Raw genomic sequence first — 15,532 nt, 5'->3', positions numbered from 1 at the left:
TCGCCAGAAACTTTTCTTCGCTTCTAGTATTTCGTGCTTATACGCGTGATTTTAAACAAATTCATAATATGACCTTATTCAATTGTTAATACATGTTATTTTACTAGATATTTACTGAAGGCATGAAATCACGTCAAAAAAAATTAGATTGTCCCATACCTAACCATTGAAACATAATATTTGTATTGCTTTTGGAAAAATATATAAAATTTTATTTATTTATGCATTATATACGATAAAATAAATAGTGTTAAAACGAAATCTATATGTGAACGGTTAATCCTTTACAGAATGAATTGTTAATACACATATTTGCAAAAAGAATTAGTATAACAAAAAATGTATTCAAACACTTTTGTTACGCGACATCACACAAAAGTTCATAATTTAATTTGAAAGCACGCAATGTATACTTAACTGTTCTCGCTATAAAATAATCGCACTCTTAAGACATTTGCATAGACTATTATTTAAATAACGTTAAGCTATCTGTTTGCTGTTCGTACGAACACTATCTCACAATAATCACTTCATTGTGTAGGCTAAACTATAAAATAAAGTAGCGATTGAGTCAGCGTCCCCAACGAACTCTTTGAAGTAGTTGGCACAGTAGTCACTTGAAGCGCCACATGATTGCTCACAGAAAAGACTGCGCTGCATTTGAATCCAAAGTCACGGGTTACTTTCTTCCTCGTATTATAAAAATTGCAAAGATTTGGCACTCACAATGATTCAAACTAGTCTAATGAAGAACATTTAACCAAACGACATGTGCCTTAGATAAACCACGGTGCCAATGCTACAAATATGAAAAAAATGGTGTAATATCAGTCAACATTGTTAACACAATGATGATGGATATTTCAAAATTAAATGCAGATATATTATTTTCTTCTTCGGAAATTTGACCGTTATTTTTATAGCTTCGCTCCATCGTACGAACATAATAAACAAAACCAAATACTTAATGTACTGCAGAATCAGGTCGCCACACCCATGTTATAATTTAAATAACTTTCTCAAATGAGGACATAGTGCTGTTTAGAACTTCCCATTGGCCGAAAATAGATCGCGGTTTTAGCAGTAACATAGTTTTAAGCAAGAGTTAAACCTAGAGCTACTAAATGCCGTGCTTGTGTAAAGGCTTATCGCAATGCATGATTGTAGCTAGTATCTAAGAATGTAATTACATGAAGTTCATTTGTTATAACAAGGCCGTAGCCAAGATTCTGTGAAGGAGGGGAGTCCATTATAACCATTATATAATGTTTTACAAGTAAGTAATTTTTATAACTGAATTTTTGGAATTTTAAAATGAAATTTGTCTGTCACGCTATAATCTCAGGGAATGGTAGAAAAATGGCGTACAATTCTTCGTGATTGTCATCACTTGCAGCCAGGGCCGCAACTAGAGTCTCTGGCACCCGGGACATGAATGGATTCATGCGCCCCCCCCCCCCCCCTCTTTTTTTGCACATACCACACCAATAAAGCGGGGGGTCCGGGGGCCCCCCCACGGAAAAATGGTGCTATTTAAGCATTTTCCATACCTACATGTAACAGTTTCTGTGCTACTGTAACTTCCATGCATAACCCACTATGTCCATAAAGTAGTCCGTATAATCACTAGACTTGTTCATTAAATATATGTTGAGACGTTATATTGTAAATCAGATTAGACATTCCTGGCATGCAAGTTAAAAAACTTTTTACCTGTTACCAGTTGTAGTAGGAATTACAATGCAAGCCGGCGATTTCGGCGCCCCCACAGCTTTGCGCCCGGGGCGTATGCCCCGCTTGCTCCCCCCTAGTTGCGGCCCTGCTGGGTGAAATTATCCACCCATGATATTATATTTAGTGGCACAACAACAAATTTAAAGGATGTATCGAGGTAAAATTTTAGAAATAGCCTTTAAAAAAAGTAATGATGAGAAAACGAAAAATTCAAAACGGCCATGAAACCAAGCCTTAAGTATAACTTACTATACGACAGTTCTGTTCAATGAACGGACCAAGTGCATATCTATTAGGTCAAGAGGCTGCCCCACCCCCTCCACATTTTTCACGAAGTAAATAATCTACACTTTGAAACAAACCGATTACGAAATAAGGACATTGTATCACCTATGTCGTTCATCTTCTTTGTTTGTATATAATTGTATGGCAGCGTGGATCATCCTCCGCTATGAAAGAGGTTGGATTCCAAAAAGAAAGTCACCCCTTCCTCTAATTACAAATCTTCCAGCTTAATTAGCCCATGCAACGGACTTCCTTTTCAAGTCGTACGCAATGCAATACTTTCTGGACCAAAACTTCTGTCAGTTTTTCAGGTTTGTAGCCTAATATTTACAAAAAACGCCAGAATAAAATTAATCAGCTTATTAATTAAATTTTATTTCACACGTATCACCTATGCAAATTAACTAATTATAATCTTGGAAAAATTAATCAAAGACGCGTGTGCAGTTACATTTACACGCAGCGCAGTGTTTATGCAGTCTTCCCTCTAACGTCTCGTAAAAGCACGCTAAGGCCATAACTCAATTATATTTTAAGTAACATTTGAAGGTCGAAATTGGTTCGTTCTTTAAATGGTTCATGGATTGGGAAATTTTGATTAAATATAATTTCTTGGACATACGCCATTGCAGTTTTACACTGCTTGTCATGGGAAAAATTCATAAAAGAAAAATTAGTTTTTTTTTAATGAATTTTTTCTTGCTTTTGTGAATTTTTCCGATGGCAAACAGTGCAAAACTGAAATGGGTAGTATATGTCCAAGAAATTGTATTAAATCGAAATTGCTGTATTGCATTTATCTGAGGTTGCGTGATAAATATGCGCAATAGCAAAAAAAAAATTATCAAATTAATTTTTACTATATTTCTAATAATTCCTTAATGCTACATGTCGCCCAACCACGTGCTTGTTAATCTGCAGTTCAAGACACGTGAATGGCATCAGAGTGAGCGAAAGAGCGATAGGTTCCTTCTCTCTTGCGCTCTTGCTCTTTCTCACTCTGTCGGGCCTTTGAATATATATATATATACTGTATAGAAGTCGCCAGCCCAGGTTAAAATTTCTATTACGGTTTTGAGGTAGTTGGTTAATTCACCGCCGCAATCGCCACCATCTCTAGAGGCATCGACTTGTGGTGGTCCCTAGCGGACAAGTGTCGAACTATTCAAACACCCCTTCCCCCTCCAGTTGAACGACGTTGAGCTGCAGTGAATGATGGTTGAGGGGTGCGGGGAATGACAGCGGGCGACAGCGCTGCGCTCTAACGTGTAAATAACAACTAAGACGATACAGGGCGTTACGGCAGCGCACTGCAGCGGTGAAGTTCCCAAGCTGCTCATCATACGCTTCTGAAAAACGTAGAGTAAATCCTATCCACTCGCGACTTCTATACAGTATATATATTCAAAGGTCGGGCCAATCGGGAGCACACATTTACAATCCGCAGTCAGCACTTGCGAAATTTAATTCCTTTGTAAAAGGTTTATCCAGTTTAAAAATCTGGGTTAAAATTGGACCCACCTCATCAGTTCAAAAAATATTTTTTTACAGTTACTACATAAATGACAGATCAATAAATCATTGGCGATACCAGGTGGAAATGTGACACAATATTTATGAAGTTTCTTGTTTAACAAAATTATCAACATTATTGGCTATTCACTGATAGCGTGTTCGTGGAATTGTCACGTTTTCTTTTACTTCTTCTCAACCCTTGAAGATACTTGCTAGAATTTAGAGCGAAACGTTGATTTACTTTCATAATATGCCACACTTAAACCTCAAAAACCAAGTTAGTGCCCAAGCCTTAAGTTAAACTTATTGTGTTAATACCCAAAGAATATTTAAATGAAATATGAACATCTAAGTTGGTACAGAATATACTCAGCAAATGACTACTCGGCAAGACTAAAATATCCATAAAATAATTGTCAATTGTTCTTAAAAAAAAACTCTGAAATATATTTGAAATAATAATTTAAAAAAAAAAACAACAAAATGTTTGATAATGCAAATACAATACGTTTAATTAATTATTTGCGCTTGTAATTTAGTTCATTATAGGCTTACTGCTAATAAATCAAAGAATATGGGTTTTAAAGTTCTTTTGTGATAGAAGAATGATTTGAGAAGCAACCAAATTATTCCCAATGACCCTGGCTCTCATAATTTTTACAAGGAATAGCTAGCTATAATATGTTCTGTGGCTTTGATGGAGTTTATGTTATACATAATTCAAATGACCACGTTTTGAAATACCATTCGTCATAAGTAACAAGAAACACATGGAAGATCCCGTAGGTATTTCCTATATAACACCTGCAAATCTGATACCTACTTTAATTAATATACGATGTTGTTGAAATAACGTTAATGAAGGTAGTTATTTTCTTTATATTTAACTCGTGTATAAGTAAATATAAAATCATACTTTAAAATGATCATTATTTTGATCATTAAAATTTATATTGTACTAAACATGACACAAACTCTAAAAACCAAGGACAAACGTGTTTACAAGCAACGAAGACCCGAGCCGTCAAATACACGGGAAAACAACAAGCAGCTATAAGGCCTAGTGCTTGTCAGTAATATGAAAAAAATAAAGAAAAAAATTCGAACAGAGACCAAACATCGCCAACTGTGCGTGGGTGGATGAAAAAAATTTCCAAAACACTGTAACAATGATACGAAAACACAACAAACAGATGAAAAAATGACGCGAGATAAAGAGCCCAGCGGAGCCACCGGGGAAACAAACATTGTCGGGCCTTAGTTCCCAGTTTGCCGCGAAGCTCGCCCGAGCGCTAGTGGGCGGCGAAAGAAACGCCCTCACACGCGCCCACCAGTGCCACCCACCGATCAGATGTCTACGTGCTGGGTGCAGTCTCTTGAACATACGCCATTGCACTTTTGCACTGATTGTCACGGGGAAAAAAATGCATCAATGCAAAATAAGAAATAAAAATGAAAACACAAACCCACAGAGAACAAGCCTAAATCAGCTGACGTCAAACAGACAACCCAACGATGAACATGAAAAGGTGTAACGGAAAACACAATGACGACAGCACAGACGCATCCAGACTTAAAATATCAGACAGCATAAGAATTCCGTGCAAGGAATTTAGTCATGAAAATTCCTTCCACGGAGTTTTCGGGCTGTGGGTTTATGTTATCAGTTTTATTTCTTATTTTGTGTTTATGAATTTTTACCATGCCAACCAGTGCCAAACTGCAATGGCGTGTGTCCAAGAAACTGTATTAAATCCAAATTCCCCATTGCGTGAATCATTTAAAGAACGTAACGTGGGTACAGTCTTTTACGCTATTCTTTCCATTCCAATTACACTTGATTTCAGTTTTTGGTACATACATGTTTTTTATACGTAATTATTGAAAATATTTATTTTTAGGAACATAACCAGCTAGATCAAAAAAGCCATTTTAAAAATTATATTTTTTAATTTGTTAAATAAAATGCATATTGCAAGGTTTTTTATTTTATTTCATCATACCACTCTATTATAGTTCCATTACGAGGATACTCTTTTTTTCATTTCACAATACCTATATTGCATCAGTTTTCCATGGACTCCTGTGTTTAACTGTATGTATGCCGACGGAAGACTACCATAATGGCTGTATTCCACCTGGCCTCTTCGAAAAAGGCGGGAAGTACCATAACGGAAATCTGGCATAAGTCCAAAGGACGAGACGGAATTCTGCCATATTTTCTTACACCCTCCATGGAATGAGTACAGCAGCATTGTCCTCGAAGTAGTGTATAGAATACTCGGTAGGTAGCGCTGTCAACCCTCTAGCTGTTTCTCAGGTTAACTTTAAAGCGTAGAGATAGGTAGCGCTTCAGACGGTGAAAGTTGCAATTACAAATCATATCCAGATCGCGGACGAGAAGAAAGAAATGTTTCCAAAAATATATGTAGCACTGTATTCTCATTACGACGATTAAAAAAAAATGTGGTAGGTACCTAGTATTCCATTCTGCCGAAATTTCTTAGACATTCTACGGGATGAGGAAAACGGCCTTACTCGTAAAATTGTAATGTAACTAGCTTCATAGAATTAACATATTTGCAAACTGGAATAATTGTAGATCATTATTTAATGAGTGCAAATCCAACGCAAATATTGAAGGCTTTTCTTATGTAATGTTTTCTGTGACTGAACACAAAAAACTCAGATGTTAAGGTTTTTTATGTCTATAATAAATTATTTAAAGTCTACAAAATGTGTTTTTAAGATGCTGAAATGCGAGGGATAATCGTTTTGTGTAGTGTAGTTTGTTGGCACAGGGCAAGCAGCACAGGCGCTCTAGGGGAGACATAGGCTCGTACATTTCGAATGCTTGCAGTCATTCAAAAATAAATTCTGCGTAGCATATCATCCTGCTTCATTAAAACTGTCAGATCTAATTGAAATTCAGTTTTTGTGCCTTACAGCACCTATAAGCGAATTATGACAAAATAACAACAAAAACACAAGTTATACACTGATACACATCAATGCGACAAAACACGAAACAACACAACACACAGATAGATAAAGATTAGTTACCTAACAAATTGGTTACTTTGGTTTTCACAAAAATCTTAAACCGAAACTAAAATGATGTAGGTAAACAAAATAAATACGTATATTCCAAATTTTTACCAATGAATACTTGTAGATTATTCAAAATGAGTTATAAATTTTTACACATTTTATAGTTAATAATGGTTTTAAAAGTGTCACTAATTCTGTAATTGCAAGTTGGAATTCTTAATCCAAACCGAGTCATTATGTCTGAACCAACAAAAATGGTAATAAAATGTTTTTAATAAAACGTGCATCACTGATCGAACGTCTAATAAATAGAAAATGCAAATAGGTTATATAGGAATGTAGCAAATTCAAAATAATTTAAATGCCTGAAATTTTTAAATATTAACTTAAGAACTTTTTCTGCATACTTTCAATTCTTCTCTAATTAAAATCTTTTTATACAGAGAAAGTTATAAATTTAATAAGACCTAAAGATCTTCATGTGTTGCTAATAGTATTATCTACATGTTGGTGAAAAAAGCTTGGCATCCAATATAACTCGAAGGTCTTAAAAGAGGACACCACGTTTAATGTCATTACTTACTGTGTGATAATTCTGAATTATTAAATAAGTTGTATTTACTAAAGGTTATACAATAAATGCTATCGTAATTGAGAGACGTTTGTTAACTTGGAAATCAGATCCGGACAGCTGAAATATCTTGCTGAATAGTTTCACAAACATATTTCCCAATTATATATATTTTTTCATTAGCATCTTTTCATGATCAATTCTGATTACAGTTGGAATATCATTTATTAAATATAAAAGAGTAGTTAAGATAAAATACTACTTTGCGGAACACCTCATACCATGCAATTGCAAATTTGACTGCAAAGCGTCTATTTGTAAGATAATTAAAACATGTTTACTACACATTGCTTGACGAGGCCTAAAATTGACAATTTTTTAATTATAAGATTATGTTGGAAAGTATCAAAGGCTTTGCTCATGCTGAAACAAATAGAATATTTTATTTACATCTTGATTTATACTGGTACACACACACACACACACATATATATAATATATATATAAAAGCGTGTGTTAAAGAAGATATTACTGATTGAAAACTATATGGTTTTACATAAATAATATTTTTAGGAATAAAATTCATGTGCCTATAAATATTTTTTCGACAAAAACTGCTAAAATACTACAAAACAAAGGTTTATGACTAGAATTTAACCGTCAATAATACTTCAAGAAAATATATACCGATAAATGGTTGAACACATAACCACTCACTGACTGATGCACACTTAATTAAAATAATTTTGTACAATCACAAATTTTTTTTTAATGTTTTAAATGTTTGTTTGAGCTTTATTTATAACATATTGGAATGATAATGCTACAATTACTAAAAAATAAAACACTACAAAAAATATTTTAGCAAAACTCCGTTCCCCCGGAGAAACCCCCGGAATGGCCACCGCATGGGGAGCCCAAGAAAAGAAACGGGCTCCCCATTTGGAAGCCACCTGGAAGGTTTTTTTCTGTTCCACCCACCGTTTCTTTGGTAGCCTGACTTGTTACAAGGGATTGTATTCCTACCAGAGAAAATGCCGCCATTTTGTCTGGGCAATCCGCCTTGAAGGAGCCGGGGCGCGAACCCGGGTCCTACAAGTCACAAGGCAGGCGCTCTACCCCAGAACCAGAGTGGTAGAGCGGATACTTGCAGTTTTCTTAACACTGACATGATGTTATTCCACGAGTTTACTGTAGTTTCGTGTGTCATTAACACGTGCAGTAACATCTAACATCGGTAACGAACAAATTTATGTATTCTTATGTTCTTCGTTCAACATGAATTGTGTAATTTCATAATTTTTTGTATAACTAGTCTGGCAATGTTTTAGTTGATTTTCTGCAAACCAATTTACAGTCCCGCTGTACAATAATTATATAGAACTATAGACTAGTAAAAAAATATGTAAAGAGCTTGCAATGTCGATGGTAAAATTATTTTGAAAAAAATGTTAGATATTAAAAGAGTGTGTTCTGTTAAAATATGTGTGTGCTTACAAGCATGAAGTTATTCTATAAACATTTTATTTATTTGGTTTTAAAGCCACAGAAAATTAAACTTTTTTATATAATACTTTTAGCTTTCTTTTGTTTTACCGTGCTTAACATGCACAGCTAATCCTTGGAAAGCTATTCAAACAACTGTTTGCAAAAAACTAAATATTCGAGGTACTGGGGCAACACGAAGCATAAATGGTAACACTATTTTGTAGTGATACAGTTATTTTCATGTAAATAAACACATTAACAAATAGTTAAGGTTACATTCATATTTCTGTTCCATTTACAAAGAAAATTTACTGTGCATAACGGCAAACAGAATAAATCAACGCTGAAACTTAACAGATAAAAATTGAAAACACAGCGGCTACACAGAGACGCACAGGTGAACCCGGCGATGACAGCACAGACAAACACCGTAAGCAACAGTTGAGCGAAAATAACAGATATTTTGAAAACCACAACGATAATAGCGCAGACTAACACAGTATATGATTCCTAAGAGAACAGTTGCGACGTTTCGGAAAAGAGATCTTAAGGCACAAACAGACTGATGTTTGTCATGACATACAGTTTAATCAGTAATGGCGTTTGTCCGAAACTACATCTTGAATTAATTTACCTATTATTTAAAATGTTGTTTGTCAGTAGAAATTTTATTTAATGAACTATACCTAATTTGTTGATATTCACATAGATAGTGACTTTCTTTAAACAGATTTGTGTTTTGTTTGTTTGATGCGTATATTTGTATACACTTCTGTTAACAAGGCACAGGTATTAGTGCAGAGAAGCTTATTCAAAAGAGGAACCTGTTTCTGTAACAATAAGTGTCAAGAGCGTAGTAAAAAAAAGGGGGGGGGGGGAACATAGGGTTGCCAGATTTATTAAGACAAAGAATTTTATTACAATGGCAGGAATTTCAAAAAGTACCTACTTAAGGGATCGTCAACTAACCTAAAAATGTATTTTCAAGCATTATCTTTGTAAAAGAGTTTCCGGAGGAGGGACTGGCTTATGCCCTCCCCTTCCACAAATACTGTCTACACCCATGGTAAATGTGTAAACACAATCGCATGTAGTTACACGCGCTAGTACAGGATATACTCAAAAGACGTGAATTAAAATTTAGGATACAGTAATATTTGATAGTTGTACTTATTATATTAGATGTCAATATTTTTTTAAGACATGTGATGATAGCCTACATGGAGTACTATAGTCTGAAACTATGTACAGTATTTGTACTGTTATGCAATAATCGTACACTCACGCCTGTAGCATAAGGAATCACTACAAGGCAATCTGATGATGAGAAAAGATATACTATTGAGGTTTATGGACCGAGTCGTAAGACACTATATTCGTATTCCAGAGAACATAGGTTCAAATCCAGACTGGTAATTGTCGTATCATTTTGACGTGTAACGTCTAAAAAATCACAGCGAAACATATGGGTAACAGAAAAAGTGTGAAGAAAAGGTGTGTATCATCTTGCTTTAACATTTTTCTAACTGTATAGGCCTCGGCCTGAGACGCACTTAAGTCTTCCTTACCTAGACCTCCCAAATACACTTAGTTTTAATTTAGGTTCGGAAAAAATTTCTGTTCAGTGTTCAGTGTTCAGTAGCTCACGACTCAGACGTGATAGCGCGATGATTCGTGTGATTGTGTATAGAGAACTGACAACACTGGGCAATACAGATTGTACGTTCACCAAAAAACATTAATTTTTATATTATGCCTTCGGTATCTCATTTGTCATATCACAGGACAATGTTAAACAGAATTTTCGTCGTAAGCTACCATTTAGTATCTGTTTTGAATTAAAATTTTTAGTACGTAGTCAATGTCTCGTTTTTATTGTTTTTATTTTAAACCATTACACTAAAAGCGACTAACTAACATAGAAGTTTCACTTGAAACCAACAGCCGTAAGTCTCAGTACAGCCCCACCGATTTTTTTTATATAAAATTTGTAAGATGGTTCCTTACTGTAGGTCATGGCTAATTCATTTGACATTGTCGCTCTACTGTGGCGTTGTGTTTTGCCGTCTATTAATCTGTTTACGGACAGGCAATCATTTCAGAATAAGAAGAAAAATGATATCGAAAATAGACTATTCCCCTGGTAAAAATACATAAAAAAAAATGGGTGCGTGTACTTAAATACGCGCGTGAGAAGTTATACTTCTTTGGTATCATTAAAAAATAGTTTTAATTGCATGCAAAAAATTCATTACAATAAAATAATTAAAGGGCTGGAAAAAGATTGTCAACACAGTCAATAAAGTTCAGTTTAAATTTGAAAAATTAAATAAATAAAATTTAGAGAATAATAAATATATGACATAATTTGTACTAACTATTATAAGATTCTTAATTTTAAATATTTATTATTGATTATTTCATATTTTAAAAGAAAATAAATAAATTTAATAATAAATTCAAAAATTTAATTTCAGTTTATTCATTTTTTAATATTTATTATTTTCTTAATTCATAATTCACTTTTAATTTTTATCAAAACGTTTTCATTAAATTTGTTAATTTATTTTTATAAATATTTATAATTTATTCAATTTAATAATAAATAATACAAATTAATATTTTAATTTGATGTTCGATTTTAATTTTTATTACAATTTTGTTATTAAATGTTTTATCAAATTTATTTCTTTATTTTGTAAATATTAAATAACCAATAATCAATTTTTAACACTAATAATTAAATAATATTTAATTATAACTGTATTCAATAATAATATTTTAATTTATATCAATAAATAATACATACGGATAGTTAACCTCAATTATATTGTAGCACTTGAAAAAGTATATAAGCACAATTTTTTTACTATAATTTACGAATAGTAAATAATATTAATCAAAATATTCAATTTAAATCACTACTGAATATAATTTCTTTGGGAAAAGTAATTAAAAAGTAATTTTCCTACTTATCTAAAAATTATGAAACATAAGTACTAAAAATGAAGTAATAAGCCTATATTTAGAATGGCTCTGTTATATGTTTTCTCCTACAATATTTATACACGTATTCTTCCTATTAATGTTTTATTGACTCGTGATCGTTAAGGCGAGCAAAGTCTTTTACGATTGTTAAGTATTCACCGTATGTTAATGACTACTATTAATTATTGAGATAACAATTCTCAATCGTTTTCTTTAACTCTCAAATAGATATAGTTTGAAATATATCAAAATGCTTGTAAAATTGACTTAGTGAACTGACTGTACCAAACTTCTAACAGATATTTCTGTCAACAACAGCATGTGATAAAATCATAACCTACTCTATTTTACACCTTTTACAACTGACGACATATTGAAATAAGTGGTTTCTTATTTTAACGATAACAGTTGGCAAGATGTCATTATGTTTATGATAAGTTTTTTGATATTACCGAAGAAATTATCTATGAAATTTTTAAATATTTAAAATTGCCGGTGACTTACTAAGGTATTGCAATTTTAATCGCTTTTAGTTTATAACGGCCACCTTTTCAGAATTACTTTATAAACGACAAAGAATAAAACTTACATTAAAAGTTAATATTCTTAATTAATGTTTTTTTGGTATTTGAAAAAGGTTATAACCACCGACACCCTAAAATATCCTTGCGGTAAAAAATTTCTTACATAAATTATTTCCAAGCATTCAGGAAGGTCGTAATGTATAATCGCATCTGTAAAATTTAAAATTAATTAGTGTGTTATGTTTCAGTAAGTTTTTAATTTCAGTTACTGTAAACAAATACAATTTTAAACGGCCACAAATTAATAATAAATACGTCTTAAGATTATTGGAAGCATATTCTGTACAATCTCAACATTTCACTTCTGTTCCCACTTCCTAAAGCAGTTATCAGTACCCTTCTAGTAGATATAAAAAATGGCTTAATACCAGAAAAAAATCATGCCCTTACAGGTTGGTAGTAAAATATTGAATATCATCAAAAAATTGTCAAAAGATTCTGAGTAAAATTTCGCACAAAATTATAATACTTAGTGTACACTTGAAGTTATTAATCATTTCAGAATTAAATTTAATCATATTATATGCAGTTTAAAAATAAAACAAATTTTAATATCTTTACTTTGCAGTAATAAAAAACATTTTAATTACAAAACTTTACTTTTATAAAAAAATATATCTCAACTTTACACTTTATTCCTGGTGCTCTTGAGTGCATTTTCCTCTTTTCTCATTTTGTATCCGAAGTAGGCAAGCGGTCAAGAGGGTGCCACAAGACCAGTGGCAAGAGGTCTCACTGGATCCAACACCAGTCAGTCTTCAAGAGGCAAGAGGTCTCACCTGATTATACAACAGTCAGTCTTAAAGAGGCAAGAGGTCTCACCAGATCCAACATCAGTCAGTCTTCAAAAAGCAAGAGGTCTCACTTAATCCAACAACAGCCATTCTTCAAGAGGTAAGAGGTCTCGCCTGATTATACAACAGTCAGTCTTCAAAAGGCAAGAGGTCTCACTTAATCCAACAACAGCCAGTCTTCAAGAGGCGAGAGATCTCTTCTGATCCAACAACAGTCAGTCTTCAAGAGGCAAGAGGTCTCACCTGATCCAAAAACAGTTAGTCTTCAAGAGTCGAGAGGTCTTACTGATCCAACACCAGTCAGTCAATAAGAGGCTTTCAACGCGATACATTCAGGATCTGGCCGCCAGAATCGAAACTATTTTTGCAACATCCTGGAGATGGTAAGATGGCTTACTTAAATTTATTTTAAAAAAAGGTGGATACTATTTTTGGTAGTGAAAATCGATATAACATAAGAACAGACCGCTTTTTTAATTTCAGCGTTATGAAAATCAATATGAAATATCGTGTCGAGATACAAACAACGATCATGTAGAATTTTGAGGCAGGTGTAAACATATTTACCGTGAGAATTTGTCAAATTTCACACACTTGATTAGTTACATATTTTAAGACATAAAATCTTCTTTGGACAGTGCTCGTCTCTAAAACACCACAAAAAAAAAGTAATATCCTTACGCAGTTGTACCTGCATATTAATTTTTTTTTAATTTTGGTTTGTAAATGGCCGGAAGATAACTGATAACTAGGGGCATGCAGATTTTGCGAAAATATTTCGAGACTAGCTGAAAGTTAAAACACTGTAGCATTGTCTGTGTTCCGTTATTGGGTGATTTTCTTTCAGTTAAATGTCGACTGTTACAACACGAATCACAATAATTCAGTGCGGAAGCAAAAGCGTCCTGAGTGGCTCGGTCAAATAAGGCAACGACTTCTCTCGCAGACGACCGCCAATCACAAGAAAGAAGCCACAGTTGCGGGTATACCTTGTTGCAGTCTAATAGGAGTTCAGATCTTTTCGCGAAAAATACCTGCCCCTACTGATAACTAGAGACACGGATATTTCGCGCATTCATTAAGTCGCAAGTCAGAATGCAAACCTTCACACTCTCGCACTGTGTTCATGATTGGACCGCATTTATATGGACACGCCCCTCTACGACCGTGAGCCAACGATACCCAGCTAGGGGAGAAGTAAGCTAATCGGGTAGTGCCGATTAACAAGGATAAACATGCCCTCGCTAAGAAATCAACCAATGGGAAAGCGAACATGGGTTGAGCACACCTATTACCTTAAATTCTACTCTGAAGCCAGACGAATCTGCGTAATTTCCGGATCTCTACTGATAACTTACTTCTGGTGACCGCAGAGATCACGAGCGGCCATATGGTCGTCTCCTTGAAGTATCTCTGGCAGATGTCTTGCAGCACTGAGCCAGCGACACCGGCACTCATCTCGACCGTCTGTGTGGAGAGAGCAGCGCGAACTATCCGAACAGCGAGAGCGGGCAGTCACTCCGCACTTAATGCGCCCCGAAAGAAAATACACAAATAATGGAAAAATTGAGCTGAGCTAAACGTGCCGTATCAACATTTTTGCGTCTCCTGTAACACTCAACGATTGTTTCAATAAACAATAACTTTTTTTTTTCGCGCAATCGAATTGAGTGGCGTCTAACAGAAATAGAAACATTTTGATTTCCTGAAGCAGCGAAGCTATGTTTGTGGCTTGAATCAGGCTTTAAAGTCCCAGTACGTGACGATGAAGCAGAGAAGATAAGAAATGAGTTTTTTTTTTTTATCTTTTACTTGTTTTCAATACTTTTAGATTCAGTTGAGTCACAAATACCAGATCTCTTTATTTATTTTCCTAGCGTCTTCTATCCCCGGCACAATTCAATATTTCGCAGTCGATGCTAGCTGAAATAAATGCAGTTTACTCTATACCCTGTTAGTATTTGCAGTATCCCCGGCGTCATCACTTTCATAGTTTACTTATTTCCACACGTGCTGTAGACACAACATGTTTTACAGATAACAATGAATGTTGCGTTTACGAATAAAGATAATTAATATTTTTCCAAAACATTTACATGCTCGTATTTCGTAATATGTGATATCAGCGTGCATCCTTGTCAGATTTCATACTATGAAAGTTTGGTGACGTATCGCCGAGGTGTTTCCACATTGGTTCTCCGTTGCCTTTCGCAGCTCGGTTACCCGGGTAGGACATCTCCTACAAACGAAAAAGAAAAACCCCGGACTCGATTCGTCTGGGATTCGAGCTTGTATTTTGCGGATCACGAACCAGAAGCCAACAGGTAGATCGTGCAATATAAAATTCAAATAATTATCTAATATAAGTATATATATTTATAAGTTTTTAATAACACTTTTGGTACTAAATATATCATTGCTAAGTCGTTTCGTGAATCTTGAATTTTCGTTTTGTTATTATTAAATTAAATTTTATAGGTATCCTTAATTATTTAACAGTTTTAATTTAACTGAAAATTATA

The 15,532-nt window shown here is 34.1% G+C and overlaps 1 protein-coding gene across 2 annotated transcripts in view; it reads right to left on the bottom strand.

Moving 5' to 3' along the window:
• Positions 1 to 14,524, bottom strand: part of LOC134529791 (scavenger receptor class B member 1-like) — a 259,546-nt gene extending 245,022 nt beyond the window's left edge. The window contains exon 1 of one of the 2 annotated variants that reach the window (XM_063364240.1): positions 14,369 to 14,524. In XM_063364240.1, the coding sequence (XP_063220310.1) occupies positions 14,369 to 14,468 (100 nt within the window). In that variant the 5' untranslated portion in view covers positions 14,469 to 14,524. The remainder of the gene's footprint in view (positions 1 to 14,368) is intronic. The other variant, XM_063364239.1, reaches the window with a different exon arrangement.
• Positions 14,525 to 15,532: the final 1,008 nt, after the last annotated feature.

This window comes from Bacillus rossius, chromosome 2, assembly GCF_032445375.1.
Source record: "Bacillus rossius redtenbacheri isolate Brsri chromosome 2, Brsri_v3, whole genome shotgun sequence".
NCBI classification, from domain to species: domain Eukaryota; kingdom Metazoa; phylum Arthropoda; class Insecta; order Phasmatodea; family Bacillidae; genus Bacillus; species Bacillus rossius.
The sequence above is the reverse complement of the archived record's forward strand: the minus strand, read 5'-3'. Positions and strand labels throughout refer to the sequence as shown.